Here is a 14,176-nt window from a genome sequence, read left to right as displayed (position 1 = left end):
TGAACCATCAAGGAGTTTAATTGTTTCCTCCGGTAATTATGTAGATGGTTCAGGGAATATTTTGTGAATTCTTCTACTAGCTTCGCTCAAGGGAGAACCAGTCGGTCTCTATGCTCATCCCTCCCAGCAGGCCCAGGTCTCTTGTAAGCGCGCATATAAACAAAGTAGCTAAGTATGCTCTTATTTACATCAATTTCCAAAATTCTATTTCAATCACAACCTTGCGCAATTTCCTGGCAGATTTATACCGAGATCGATGACTGCAAAAGACCAGCCTTCCTCAGCGCCGGAATAGCCTTGTCAGCCACCCATTCAGTGCACTTCACCAACGGCCGTCTTTCCTCGCCGTCCTCATAAAACTCCAACGGCAACAGCCGCTTGAACGGCTCAGTCTTCATTCGTTTGATATTGAACGCCTTTTGTTGAGGGGGAGCTGGAAGCTCTCGTCGAACCTTGTCCCACGAGTCGGGATAATTTGCTGCATTCGTCATACGAAGCAGCATTCGAGAAAAGAAGTTTTCATCGGACTCTGGTCGAGCACCGAGTTTAGTTTCGTAGTGCATCCCTTCTGGTGAGGTGATGTCCCCGGTCACTTCATGGATGGTTCCAGAGCCAGTCACTGGGTCTGTTTCAACGAAGATTGCGGTGTGATAACGTGGAGAAGGAAGGTCGGGGTCGGGCATTGCCAAATGGGTTCTGATTATGTAGACGGGGTAGTGGGACATGTTGGATTTGTGCTTTTTGATATGGTAGTAGCGGAGGGGAATATTATAAGGCGGGGGTGTGAGGCAGCGAAGTCGGCAAGGAGGGAAGGAACTTGATTAGAAGTCATGTGTCGTTGGCGACTACGGCTTTTGGCTGCCTGGTGTGTCTGCCTTCATCCTACTTCGCTTACTCTCACTCATTATCACACTCTACACTCTGAATTCCTACTTCAGTAAATTCTATGGCACGGGTATCTTGGAGACACAGGAACATGGAGAGAATTCCCTCACAGCAACGGCATACCTCAGCACACACCACGATGACCACACTACAGATATGCACCGCGCAATTCACTACGCGCACAAAGGTAGCCCCAACCCTAGATGCAAAACTGCAGAAGCGATATAGCAAACAGACGTCACCGCCTTCAGACTGGTGATTCTGTCTGGATATTGTTTATGTGTTGTTCGAAGAGAGTGAATAGAGATGGCTAGAAGAAAAATCTTCTCTCTACCGATCTCTTACTCTTCTTTCCTATCTTCATCCTCTTTTCCATCCAAACGGCATCTTGAACCATCGGTTCTCAAGCATCATGTCGAGCGAACTGGATACTCAAGTCTCTTACGACACGGATATCAGAGTCTCGTTGCCCTTTCTGCAAGCAGCGCGGCAGAGGAACTATGACTATCTGACTTCGTTGCTCGCTCAGGGTCATCATCCCAACAAACGCGACGATAATGGCTACATGGCTCTGCATCGGGCCATAATCGAAGCTCCTGAAGACCTTACTACTGTGGCAATGCTGCTGACGTACGGGGCAAGTCCACATGCTTTCTTCAGGCCAGGGAACAGCTCGCTAGAGATCACGCCCTTACACTACGCTGCCATGAGGGGTGATGTTGGACTCGTTTCCCTCTTCCTTAATCATGGAAAGAATGACGTGACACCTCGAACCCTTAAGTACTGGACCACTCCGCTTGAGAATGCCATCAGCTATGGTCGTCTATCGGTTGTGGCGAGATTCATCGAGTTCTTCTCCAGCAGCCAGCTTCTGCACAAACCGAACCGTGGAATTGATGAATCGATCATCTTAGCCGCTAAGCTCTGGTACTCAAAGGCGTTAACCTTGCTTCTGGACTACAAAAAGCATCACATGTATCCCAATCCCAGCGGGTTTGATGTACTCAAACATGCCTTCTGCGAAGCAATCCGGCCTGAAGCCTGCACGTCCAGCGTCCAAGGCATTACCGAACGAACTGGAAAACCCGGGGACAACACTCCTTCCAAGTGCGCCCATCTTCTCATTCAGGCCGGAATCCGCTTCAGGGATGATGAAATGGATAGATTGCTCAGTATAACCTGCAGCAACGCCCACTTGATCGGTGTCACCCGTTTGCTTCTGAACATGGGTCCCAAGGTGACCGGTGATCACATTACCCGCGCTATCGAAAGCCAGAGTTACCACATGGTGAAAATAGTGACCAAATATGTCATCACCAGTGGCGGAGAAGCCACGATGAGGCGTGATAGCGAGCCAGACTTCATCCAGTATGCTGCTGGCCACGGCAATTTGGACACCTTTGAATATCTTTCCACGGAGCTGAGTACAACCTCATCTCAGAGCGCATCAATGCCAACGACCGAGAGTCGCAAGACCCCTTTAATCCACTACGCCGTGTGGGGCCTCCGCCTCGACGTGGTGCAGCACCTTCTGTCAACTCGAGGCTCGAGCGCCAACGAAAAAGATGAATATGGCCACTCACCCTTGATGTACGCTTTCGATATCGCCGACCCAAGCGACGAGAACACACGCCTGGCCATCATTCAGCTCCTCATGCAGCACGGGGTCGATATCAAGGACAGCTCCATCGAAGGACTGACCGCTCTGCATCTCGCCGTCAGACTAGGTGTTACACCCGCCGTCCAGCTCCTTCTCGAAAAAGGCAGTAACCCCAACGCGAAGACCGCCACCGGCAGCGATCTGTATCTCAGACGCAACCCGTCCTTCTGGAGCCCCGAGACCAACGCGCGCCTCCGAACCCCCTTGCACTGGGCCGTCGATCGCCTGGCTAATGTCTCCGTGGACGTTGTGAGACTTTTGCTTCACTATGGTGCGGACATGAATGCTCAGGACGGAAATGGTGTCACGCCTTTGAATCTTCTCCTCGGCGACGGATGGTGTATTAATGGAGCTTGGAATGCTCGTATGGAAGTCGCGAATCTCTTGCTGTCCTGTGGTGCAGACGTTGATATCAGAGATATGAGCGGCATCTCGGCGCGTCAGAGAGTCGATCAGCGTGATGCGGAGTTGCATGCCTCTGCTGTTTAGATGGCTTGAAGGCTAGGTACCTTGGTCTTTGATTTGAGGTTTCTCTGGTTTATTAATTTTGACTCAAAATTTACTGCTTGATCTTTAATCTTGCCTTACATGAGGGGTTCGTTTTACATATTGGCTTTGACTTTGAATTTGCCATGATTTATTCCCTGATGTTTCAAATCTCACCATACAGACAGGATTTCTTCACATATTGCCTTTGGCTTGACTTCGCCTGGTTACTTCGATTTACATGATTTGTTGCTTGATCTTTTGCAGATCTGGCTATGTGAGAAGAGTTGGTTGTACATCTTGCCTTTGGCTTGAATTCGCCTGTCTTCTTCATTTTACTTTAAGATTTGTCGCTTGGTGTTTACGAAGATGATGACATATTGACATGTTGGTGAAGTGAATTTTACATCAGAAGAAAGTTGGTGGATATGCTGCCATGTTCAGGCTTGATTTCTTCTTGTTATCTCTGGTATGAGACTGGGGATTTGTCCTACTTTACTTTGCTTTGCTTTGCTGCAGGGATTTGTTGTTGAGTTGGGATAGGAAGGTTGTTGGGTGAGGTAATGGTGGAATGGGATTTTTTTTTTTTTTTTTTTTTTCGAATGGAAAAAGACCAAAAAAAGAGAGCAAAAAGAAAAATAAAAGGGAAAAATAAAAAATAAAAAATAAAAATAAATAAAAATAAAAAGAGAAAAAAAAAAATTGAAAAGATTGAAAAGAAAGAAAAAAAGGTTGAAACAAATACTAAACGAAGAAAAAAAAAAGGAAAAAGGAAACAACAAAAAGAGGAGATGATGGGACGTGTGATATCACGGAAATAATACTACTTTAATGCCGTTTCTAATGTTTCTAATGCTTTACGATAGTGATGATAGTATGACCTTAATGCCACTGAATTTGATTAGAGTCTTTAGGAATTAGAGGTAGTAAACTATCGTAGTAGTTCGCAACCAACACAAGCTATTGTAATCTTACATGACTAAGTTTGTATAGAAGTATAGAATAGATCTTTGAATAGCTTCCAATTGATAGATTGTGGTATCTAATGTGGCAAGTTGCCCATTTCCCCCTGCTTTCCGGGCGATGGCCATAATGAATGGCCATCTGCCAGTGATGGTGGTCTGTAAATAGTAGACACACTGGGTGGTCGTTCAACCAGGTTCCACCGATGAACAGGCCAATCGTTGACTGGGGTCAGTCGATCCCCCCAAGGTACTACATCAAGGAAGCATCCTCCCCGTCGAGAGGGCCTCGCAGGTGTAACTTGATATGACGCTGCGTCCTATGGCTCCGAGTACTCTTGGTCTCCGACCCTCGAAGTCCTGATCGCATCCGAAGAGCGTCATGGCCGTCCTGAGTGCCTCGGGACATGCTCCTAAGGCAGCCTAAGGTATTATCATAATCCCAACAAACCATGACTTAGCCCCTTCAATCACTCCCAGCCTCTTCCTCACCACCATCCACTTCATCTTCAACATCCATCTCCGGCAGCGTGAACTGCGTACTAGGCCCAGCCTCCGCCTGCTGAGTATTCGCAGCCGAGCGTCTAGCCCTCTGCGCAGCCGGATCAGACATGGTGATGGCGCGCTCACCAACAAACCTATCACCCGGCCAGGCACTCTTGCACACAGGACAACTCTCGGACTTTTGCATACGAAAGAAATTCCGCATGCAGTGGTCATGCAATCGTCCAGTACAATCGCGGTCTCCGCATCGTTGGCCCTACACACAAACACACAATCATTAGCCAACACACGTTCCCATAGCAGGAAGATACTCTTCTAACTCACCGCAGTGATAATATCCCGACACGCAGCACAGAACTTAATCTTCCTAATCCCCTCATCATTATACGCCGCCACCAACCACCCCCTCAACTCCATCAACCCCCGCGGACTCAACCGATAATACCCCTTCCTGCTCTTCTCGAACCACCCCTGCTCGACAAGCTGCTTCAGCATCGTCTCCGCCTGCGTCATCGTCAATGACTGCGCCGCGCCTCCCTGCGTCGCTTGCTGCTGCTGTGTCCCTGATTCCCGTCGATTGGCGTCCCCTGTGCTTGCCTTGGCTAGCTGCAGCGCCTGCATACTACTTATGACCATTGCTTCCTGGCGGCGGGTGTTGTATGTGTCGAACATGGCGTCCAGGATGCGCTTCACGAAGGCGATTTCATCGGCGGAGTAGGTGGTCGCGAGCTGGGTGAGGGCGTCGCTGGTTGTGTTGACGAGAGCGTAGACTCGTTCGGGGGTTGGGGGAGGGGGTGCGTCGGGGTCATTGTTGTTGATTTCTATCTGGGGTAGTATGCTCCGGATTTCGAGGTCGAAGGGGGATATGGCGCTGTTGGCGGCTGCGATGTAGGTTTGGAGGTCGTCTTCTGTTATGTCTTCGGGTGAGACTTGTTCGTCGTCTAGATGTAGAGGGTTTGGTTAGACTTGATATTTTGGTGTATGAAATAGAGTATAAGAGAATACCTCTGACGGAGAATATCGCAGCCAGGACGGGCTTTGCTTCTGAAAAGGTCATGGTGGATCGCGCCATGAAGGCTTGGAGAAATGCGCGGTTGCTGTCATCGTAGCGCTCGTGGTCTTCTGCGTATCGGGGCATTTTTGTATGTAGTTGGTTGGGGTATCTGGGGGAGGAGATTGTGGGTTTGGTGTTTATATGCTGTGGTAGTGCATTGCGGAATTCCTTGTCAATTGGAAGGGGTTTGGTAGCTCTTTTATGCGCGGAGTATATGAATGGATGGACTGGACAAAGAAATTGGATGCGACGGACGACGCGATGGACGCGCCGGCGGCCCCGCGTTTATTGGTTCTGGATGCCAAGACTGGAGGTTCTTTGTGGCATCCAACGTTTATGACTTTGAAGATAAGGAGGTTCTAGCAGCGTTAATTACTTATTATGGATACTATTATTATAGAGGGTATTACCATATAGTAAAAACTCGGTTTCATTCCTAAACACAATCCAGAACCATATTGCGGATATCGCAAATGCAGTTGATATCATAGCGTAAAGAAACTAGAATAGAAATACAGCTGACAGATGATGGTCATTCTCCCCCAACGCCGCATATAGAACAACACAAAGGACATTCCAAATCACAGATTCCCCCTCCTAGTACCTCCTCCGGGTCGGCTCCGGACTAGGACTGCGGCTGACACTTCTCGCATCCCTGCCACGCTCCTTCAGCCACTTCTTCGTACTGAGACGAAGATCCCGGTCCAACTCATTGCTAGGGTCCTTCCGATGAATGAAATTGCAGAATCCACCACGTACACACCCTTCGCCGCTATTTAACCGACAACACGCTTCTCGGAAATCCGTAACCGGTGATAATTCACAATATATGGGTCGTGCCGCGTACCATCGTGAATTCAAAGCGTCGCAGGCCGCCTGGGCATCTTCTTCGTATTTGAAACGCGCGTAGACATTTCCGATGAGGTCTATCAAGGAGATGTAATGTTAGCCTATGCCTTGCTACTATCCGGGGAAGGGATAATATAATGAATGGATGCGACTCACGGTCATTGTTGTTATCGCAGACAACCAATTCCTCCAACTCGCCGTACTTGCACATCTCACACCACACATCCTCGTAGAAAGCATCAAAGTGGTTCTGTAGCTGACTGGGGTTCATCTTGCTCTTCGGGTCGTACGCGGGATTCTGGTACATGTTCGGCATCAGGATCGTCTGAGAGTATGATGGCTTGACGTGCTTCCGGGAGCAGCGGTCGCCATGTCTGCAAGCTCCGATTTTGTAGTAGAAGGAGCAGTTGACCTTGTCCTGCTCTGTACCGAAGATGGAGGCGAGATAGTTGGCCATGGTGGATCGTGTTGCGCCGAGCTCGGTTCGCGGAGATGGTTTAATGGGCGGTGGTAGGAAAGAAGATAGGTGGAGAGGTTCAAGAGCTAGAGGAGATGGAGAGTACGCGAAGGCTGCAACAACGCAGGGCAAATATGTTAGCGCGACGTGGTTTCCCCAGCTCTTGATTGCAGATTCTGGAGAGCTTCGATCTCGTGGCGGCTGCGCTGACTAATCTCGGAGAAGCTTCTGGTGCCTGAGGCTTCTATATTCAGCATGTACCTTACTCAGCTTTTTATTTGTGATTAACTTTGGGTTGAATTACTATTCGTTTATAGTTCACTAGCCAAGGAAAAGTCTTAGTTATTATTCTATTGGGGAAAGCTAACCACTCTGTGCGTTTGTGGATGCAAAGCTGACTATATACGTTCCAAGCCTCTACGGCTCACACCCAGCCCGCTGATATCTACAGCAGGCTGAACTCCTTCCACCAAATCGGCAATGACCTTTCCAGTTCCAAGGGCAAGCGAGATTCCCCACGGGCCATGACCCGAAGCAACAAACACTCCACCCTTCCTGCTTCCTGTTGTGGTCTTGATGCCCTCTCCTAACAAGCTGTCGTCAATTCTCCCCACAAAAGGTGTGCCACGATCTGAAGCAGGACGGAAACAAAGGCCTTCTCGGACTATCTTCAGGTCGTTGACGTTCGGAATTTCATCGCTCGATTCCGTTTTGCCCTCTGCAAGCTTTCCAAGCAGGCGAACGGATGCTGCCTTCAGTCTATCCATCTCCTTTTGGTCCATCGACTTATGGGAGTCGTCCGCTCGTTCCGGAAGCGGGATTGTCTTGGTATTCAAACCCGCAATGTAGATTTCCCTTCCTTCCCGAGAGAACAATTCCGGGCTGAAGCCGCAGGATGGCGGCCATGTCGTGAACAACGCATGGGTCTCCCCATGATACTTTTCCTCGTGTTCCAGAGTATGCCTTGGAGAGTGGAGAACCAAAGAATATCCAGCGAGTGGATATATGGGAAGTGCAACCTTGGAGAATGGGAACAGGTCACGGAAGACCTGCGGTGTCCACGGTCCAGCGCAGACAACCAGGTTCGTACAGGGGATAGTAGTTTCAGATTTTGTGTTCAAGTCCACGATTCTGACGCCGGTGATGGTCCCAGCCTCGTTCCTAACAAGCGACGAAGCTTTTGTTGGGTAGTGGAGCTTGACACCTCGTGATGTGCAGCTGTCCATGAGGAATCTGCACAACCTCAAGGGATCACTAATAATCATCAGTATATTTGCTTCATTGCGAAAGGATTTAATTCGCCTTACACTTGACCGGTCGTATTCTTATCACTGATTTGCTCTACCTTCGCCCCCTGCTGCCGTGTCACCCATTCTGGGACCTCGGGTTCCCCGTACTGACTTGTGCCTGCGGCTGTCTCTGCGCGACTTGTACCTGCACGAAGCCAATCGTCGCCACGAGCACCTCCTTGGTTGTTCACGGAGCCTAAGCTCAACGCCACACCTTTCATGTAACCCCATTTCTGCCTTCCACCGTGCTCAGCAGCAAGGGACTCATGTAGGTTGAATGACAGCTCTCCCAATGGCGCGAGAGAAGGCGCAAACCAATCCTTGGCTAGGAAGCCAGCAGCGTAGCCAGAGGCAGAGCAAAACAGCTCGGATGCTGATTCAACGACATGGATTTCTTCTTGCGGTTGGTTTTGAGACAGATAGTAGGCAATTGAGGAGCCAATGATACCTCCTCCAAGAATGACGGTAGGCATGTTGGAATGGGGCTATGACTTTTATGAGGGTTTTCGGGTAACTATTGCGCCCAAGTTACGCAACCACAACACGATTTTTGATATGAATTTTGGTATCTCAACACTCTCCAGTTGGGTCGCTGTCAAATTTATATAAAGTAGTAGTGGGAGTGGGTATCTCCAGAACTCCATGGCGGGGTAGATCCGGGACAGTCGATTCGATGAACAGAGTGGATCACGCCCTTCGAATGATGATTCCCGGATGAGGAACTGTGCACGCTGCCCGCTGCTATTTGCCCTTATCGAACCGGCACCCTTCCCGAGTTGACCGGGCCGGTTCACCTTGTATTAACAAGCATGAGGATGCATCATCGTGATAATGTATCTATCTTGAACTTCAGATAGAGCAAGCCATCTTGCTCTCTTGCGTGATGTTGTTGCTTAGAGATAGCGTTTCGAACTCGGACGGCCTGCCGATTCCGGAGGGCCAGACGTTTCCGGGTCTTCGTCCCTCCCCTGACAATTGATGGAAATACATTCTCTAGAAAGATCATTTGCTTATGTGAATATCCCAATATGCTGTAGTTTATTTCTTGTCATGAGAAGTAGGAGTTGAGACTACCCTCATGTTGAGTGGTAGACCCATACGCCCTACTCAAGGTACCGGGAAAAAGTATAGCTTCCCCACGGGCTTCATGATACAGTGGATTCTCTCCAGATTGTTTAGGCCCTTGGCACAATTTCTAGAATCTTCTGGGACATTCTCTGTTTATAGAATGGCATTTGCATTTGGGAATTGGTTTCTGGACCCTAAAGAAAATAGGCGTAGTATATACAAGCCATTTCAATTCATGCCTGTGGCAGAATGGAGGTCATTAGAGGACTAACTAGCCACAGTATCAAAGTCGGTCAGTGGAATATAGATTCCACTTCTAACAAATAATAGAGACTGGCGTATAGTATGATGGTACTATACGACGTCCTACTATACCTTTCCACGGGCTCCACTCAACCATGGTTAATGTTTTCCGCGGAAAAGTCGACCTTTCAAGAAACAATTACTTCAAGGAACTTGTCAGAAGCCTGAGAATAGTGTGACTTGGGGAAATGTAGTCATCTTGGTACTATTTCAGTCTAGAAGGTCTATGGCAGTGGATTTGACTAGCGTCATACATAAAACAGCGGAAGAATTGCCGACAAAGACCCCACGTTCCCCCTCGTTTCATCAGCGCTACTAAAGCTCGCGGGATCTCACAACTCTCCTTGTCATTCATAGTAAGTAATGTTCTATATCTCACTCACATGAATCACTGAAGGAAATGCTTTTTCCATCGAGATGTCATTCTCTTGGATAATACCACTACTGCCCAGCCGCTGCTCCATACTACAGAACGAAAACAGGCTTGCACAAGGTTGTGTCCCACGGGAACCAGTGTAACCCTTCCATACCTTCCCATCCAGCTATTCTTAGTATACTAGCATTCACATTGTGGTTTAGGTCTATTTTGGCCATCCGCTGGGTCAATTGTCATAGCTCTCTATGCAACCCTCAATATCCTGATGTGTCGAGGGGATCCCCCCAAACTCCTTCATAATCTCCGAATTAAGGTTATCGGAAGTATGTTTCTCATGCAGACAGCTGCTCAGTATAACACAGTTAGTTCACTTACTCTACGCAGCGAGCAGGTGGTAGGGCTTAGCGCCATGGACTCTATTATCCATGTACTCTGTAGGTTTATCAGATGCCTGAAGGATAGAAACAAATTCGAGCCAGACCGCGTGCACTACCTCACACCTCCAACTGATGGGTTCTTTATAGTCATCAAATCAATAGATAGATCAGGCCCGCTCTTCATTGGCGATGGATATGAAAGCTTTGTAATTGTTTACATTTCACTGCAGAGGCGTTGGAGGAAGCCAATTGTACTAGGGATATGGCATAGGGCTCTCGTGTAGACACTCCGTCGGCCCGTCCGTTCTTGGAAGGCAAGTGGCCGGTCCGATACGAGAGCATCCACCCCCACTCTCGTCATAGCATCCATTTATTCAGCCACTTGCTGTGCAACCAGACCAGTTCCATCGTCACACAAACCAAGCACAATGTCGAGCAAGACTATCATCGTTACCGGTGCCTCTCGAGGTAACTTTGTCCAACCCATCCAATGTTTCAAACCCCAGTTCATCCGCAACCTCAACATCGCAGTCACTGACCATACTCGCACACCCAGGAATCGGCCTCGCCATTGCGAAATACCTCCTCACCGCACCCCAATCCCACAATGTTGTCGTGATCGCTCGTAGTCGCGAACCCCTCGAGAAGCTCGAGGAGCAATACAGCAAGCAGGTCGAAGTGCTCAATGGAGACCTGGCCGATTTCTCCCTCGGTCAGAAGGCCGTGGACCTGGCTCTCAAGTCCTTCGGCCGTCTGGACGGCATGGTTCTTAACCACGGCATGCTTGGACAAGTAGGCAAGGTCAAGGATGCCGATTTCGCGCAATGGAAGCACGCGTTCGACGTGAACTTTATCAGTCTTACTGCTTTCGTAAGTGCGAGATTTAGAATTTATGGCGCATAGGGATACATCAATGGACCTTGATAGCTAACGCACTGATATTTATTATCTGCTTAGATCAAAGCCGGTCTTCCCGCCCTCCGTGAATCCAAGGGAAAAATCATCTTCACTTCGTCGGGTGCTGCCGTCACGGCTTATAGAGGATGGGCTCTTTACGGTGCGACCAAGGCCGCCATGAACCACCTCGCTTTGAGCTTGGGAGAGGAAGAACCCGAGGTTACTACAATTTCTATCCGGCCTGGCATGGTTGACACCGAGATGCAGCGGGAGCTGCGTGAGGACCACGCTACGACTCTGGAGCCGCAGATGCATGCCAAGTTTACGACGGTCCACAAGGATGGCAAGCTCCTTAAGCCAGAGCAGCCGGGCCATGTAATGGCGAAGCTGGTGTTGGACGCTCCTAACGAGCTTACTGGGAAGTTCTTCACGTGAGTGATTTAAAAATCTCTGCATTTCAGGATAAAGCTAATGGCTAAACTAGGTGGAACGACAAGGCTCTCGAGGCGTTCCAGGAGTAGATTACAACTAGATGATTCTTATGAAGACAGTCAGTATATACCATCAACAAGACTCAATATAGAACATATTGCGAAATAGAATACAAATCAGCCGAAAGATGAAAAGCAGGTTACATTTCGGAAGCATTAGGCGTGAACCTTCATACTTAGCATGGAATGTAATGTGATCATCATGTAAAAAGTTGTGGACGCATAGAGGAAGATATTATCGCATACCTTACGGATATCGAAATGAGGTATTGTGTGGTCGTGATAAGCGATTTGCAGAGTCTGCACCTAGATTCTTTGAATGAGTCAGCAATGTACGATGCAATGACTGATTGGCAAATTCCGAAAGTGAGGAAATATTTCAGTGGTCCGTTTGGCTTGGACAGTGTACGTCACCATAGATGGTATGATAGGGGCGACAACGATGTTCATCATGATAATTGGAAGGCAAACAAGAAAAAAAGGGTGAAATACATACCATTGAAGTTAGTTCCTTGAGAAATGTCAAGAATTGAGCAAGCAAAACAAGAAAAGTGAAGCCATTTTTCACTTTCTGTTGTGCGAAGAGCACTGCATGAGTGAAGAAATCATGAACCGAAAAAAAGCTGTGGACCGAGATTAAAAACCCCAGAGGCGGTATGTTTCTGCCGGGCGGTTCTTCCGTTCCGTGACGAGTCCCTCCGCGCCGGGATTTAATCGCAGCTATTTATACCAACCAGTTGCTCCCCGCGCACCGTCACATTACATACTTTCCAATCTGAAGCCAACTTCCACCACTGTGCAGAACGCGCGTTTCGCCTAGTTCCTTCCTTGTCGCCCATCATGTCAGATCGCGAATTTAGTGGTAAGTTTTATTCCGGATTACTTTCTCGCGCAAATTCAAGGTATCGAGCTAACTCGCGCTTTTCCTACTAGCCAACGACGACTTGTCGCTACCTAAAGGTATGTCGCCTTCCTCCGTGTTGTCGCGTCGCATCAACTCCCCCACGTTTGAGGTCGTCGGGGCCCGTCGCCATTTGCTTTGGTTTCTTCGGATTGAGTATAAAACATAATCAAATATACATAATATACTAAATCGCAAACTATACAGCGACGGTTCAGAAGATTATCACCGAGATCCTACCACCCTCATCCGGCCAGACTTTCTCCAAAGATGCCCGCGACCTTCTCATGGAATGCTGCGTCGAATTCATCACCTTGATTTCCTCCGAGGCCAACGACATCAGCGAAAAGGAAGCCAAGAAGACTATCGCCTGCGAACATGTCGAGCGCGCCCTTCGTGATCTCGGTTTCAGCGACTACATTCCTGACGTCCTTGCTGTCGCGGAGGAGCATAAAGAGCAGCTGAAGGTATGTAGCTGACATCCTCCTCATGTTTATGGCGTTATCCGGCTGACATGAATCTATCACACTAGTCGCGAGAGAAGAAGCAGAGCAAGATGGAGCAGAGCGGGTTGTCCGAGGAGGAGCTTCTACGGCAACAACAGGAGTTGTTCCGCTCAGCCACCGAGAAGTATCATGCTGCTCCGGAATAAAGATCACGAGTTCTGGATATCCGGAAAGGCAAAAATTAATGCGGTTAGTCTCATGCTGGTCATAGAGGGTCTGGTTTCGGAGTTCTTGAGACGTTTTCCTACGACGGGGGCTTGGAGTTTGGGTGGTTATGGTATTTTGCGCTTTATACGATTTGTGGGAAGGGGGCTTATTTATCTATTTTCATACTATTTTCTATCTTCTCTCGGCTGGGGCAGTCTTTCTGAATACCTTATACTATTTATTGATGTGCATGGCGGTACACGGATGCCCTTAACGGGAGGATATGTTTCATTAGTAGTGCTTATACCCATGGTAGTGACTATGGTCGATTCCCGGGAAATACCTAATAGCATTGAAGGACTGACAGTGTCCAAATACCTTGGCGGCATTGCAGCTCGCTAGGCGTTGGTCGAGGCTATCCTGACCTAGTACCACTTATATTCTAATCTAATCGCTTCCAAGCATACTGACTGTTTGGAACCCTACATCTGGAATTATTGTCGGCATAATTTCTCCATTGGGTCCCCTTTGTGTTTCTCGGGTACTTCGTAGTGGTATATACTAGTAACCCCGACTCACCGCGAATTGAGACTCATCACAACTTAGTATGTACCACTTTCGGCTAACCTGTTGACTTCACCACTAACACCGCACCGTATAATAGTATCATAGATCTACCTACAGTTCTTATGGTTATCTTCAAAAGACGAGAAGCATACCAACTCGCTAATTACAGTAAAATTGAAAAAAAAGAAAAAAAAAAAAAGGTAAAAACATACAACAGAAGGGATTCGCTGGTGGTCACCCACCCAACTACTAACCTCCCGGCGTGTGGCTTAAGTACGGCTGAGCGGACGGGAAGCCCTGTTTTCCACACCCTGTGGTCGTATGTACTAGACATCTTAATGCAACAGGTTATATTGTACTCTAGCATATGTTAACTTCCACTAAATTGCCGCCTTCT

General features: G+C 48.3%; 7 protein-coding genes across 7 annotated transcripts; 3 read left to right on the top strand and 4 right to left on the bottom strand.

The window, feature by feature from the left end:
• Window positions 1-63: 63 nt before the first annotated feature.
• Window positions 64-749, bottom strand: BO87DRAFT_379665 (uncharacterized protein). The gene has a single exon (XM_025624097.1). The coding sequence runs from the start codon at window positions 723-725 to the stop codon at window positions 243-245; it is 483 nt and encodes a 160-aa protein (XP_025476024.1). The 5' UTR covers window positions 726-749; the 3' UTR covers window positions 64-242.
• Window positions 750-919: 170 nt separating this feature from the next.
• On the top strand, window positions 920-3,116 carry BO87DRAFT_150169 (ankyrin). Its single transcript, XM_025618173.1, has one exon. The coding sequence runs from the start codon at window positions 1,298-1,300 to the stop codon at window positions 3,032-3,034; it is 1,737 nt and encodes a 578-aa protein (XP_025476023.1). The 5' UTR covers window positions 920-1,297; the 3' UTR covers window positions 3,035-3,116.
• A 942-nt stretch (window positions 3,117-4,058) lies between these two features.
• BO87DRAFT_342288 (non-structural maintenance of chromosomes element 1 family protein) lies at window positions 4,059-5,774 on the bottom strand. The gene is made up of 3 exons (XM_025620731.1): window positions 5,503-5,774; window positions 4,822-5,438; window positions 4,059-4,753 (listed from the first exon to the last, which is right to left on the bottom strand). Exons 1-3 carry the CDS (start codon window positions 5,633-5,635, stop codon window positions 4,460-4,462), a joined length of 1,044 nt encoding a protein of 347 aa, XP_025476022.1. The 5' UTR covers window positions 5,636-5,774; the 3' UTR covers window positions 4,059-4,459.
• Window positions 5,775-5,974: 200 nt separating this feature from the next.
• On the bottom strand, window positions 5,975-7,014 carry BO87DRAFT_379663 (zinc finger CCCH domain-containing RNA-binding protein). The gene is made up of 2 exons (XM_025624096.1): window positions 6,557-7,014; window positions 5,975-6,477 (listed from the first exon to the last, which is right to left on the bottom strand). The coding sequence occupies exons 1-2, from the start codon at window positions 6,855-6,857 to the stop codon at window positions 6,149-6,151; spliced, it is 630 nt and encodes a 209-aa protein (XP_025476021.1). The 5' UTR covers window positions 6,858-7,014; the 3' UTR covers window positions 5,975-6,148.
• A 174-nt stretch (window positions 7,015-7,188) lies between these two features.
• Window positions 7,189-8,980, bottom strand: BO87DRAFT_342283 (NAD(P)/FAD-dependent oxidoreductase). The gene is made up of 2 exons (XM_025620730.1): window positions 8,165-8,980; window positions 7,189-8,111 (listed from the first exon to the last, which is right to left on the bottom strand). The coding sequence occupies exons 1-2, from the start codon at window positions 8,617-8,619 to the stop codon at window positions 7,256-7,258; spliced, it is 1,311 nt and encodes a 436-aa protein (XP_025476020.1). The 5' UTR covers window positions 8,620-8,980; the 3' UTR covers window positions 7,189-7,255.
• Window positions 8,981-10,630: 1,650 nt separating this feature from the next.
• On the top strand, window positions 10,631-11,812 carry BO87DRAFT_379661 (SDR family oxidoreductase). Its single transcript, XM_025624095.1, has 4 exons — window positions 10,631-10,738; window positions 10,827-11,140; window positions 11,228-11,598; window positions 11,652-11,812. Exons 1-4 carry the CDS (start codon window positions 10,699-10,701, stop codon window positions 11,686-11,688), a joined length of 762 nt encoding a protein of 253 aa, XP_025476019.1. The 5' UTR covers window positions 10,631-10,698; the 3' UTR covers window positions 11,689-11,812.
• Window positions 11,813-12,413: 601 nt separating this feature from the next.
• On the top strand, window positions 12,414-13,517 carry nctB (negative cofactor 2 transcription regulator complex subunit NCB2). Its single transcript, XM_025624094.1, has 4 exons — window positions 12,414-12,520; window positions 12,592-12,618; window positions 12,767-13,026; window positions 13,092-13,517. The coding sequence occupies exons 1-4, from the start codon at window positions 12,499-12,501 to the stop codon at window positions 13,209-13,211; spliced, it is 429 nt and encodes a 142-aa protein (XP_025476018.1). The 5' UTR covers window positions 12,414-12,498; the 3' UTR covers window positions 13,212-13,517.
• The last annotated feature ends 659 nt before the right edge of the window (window positions 13,518-14,176 follow it).

The sequence above is a fragment of the Aspergillus neoniger genome, assembly GCF_003184625.1.
Source record: "Aspergillus neoniger CBS 115656 unplaced genomic scaffold BO87scaffold_35, whole genome shotgun sequence".
Classification (NCBI taxonomy): Eukaryota; Fungi; Ascomycota; class Eurotiomycetes; order Eurotiales; family Aspergillaceae; genus Aspergillus; species Aspergillus neoniger.
This window is presented reverse-complemented; position numbering and strand designations above follow the sequence as displayed.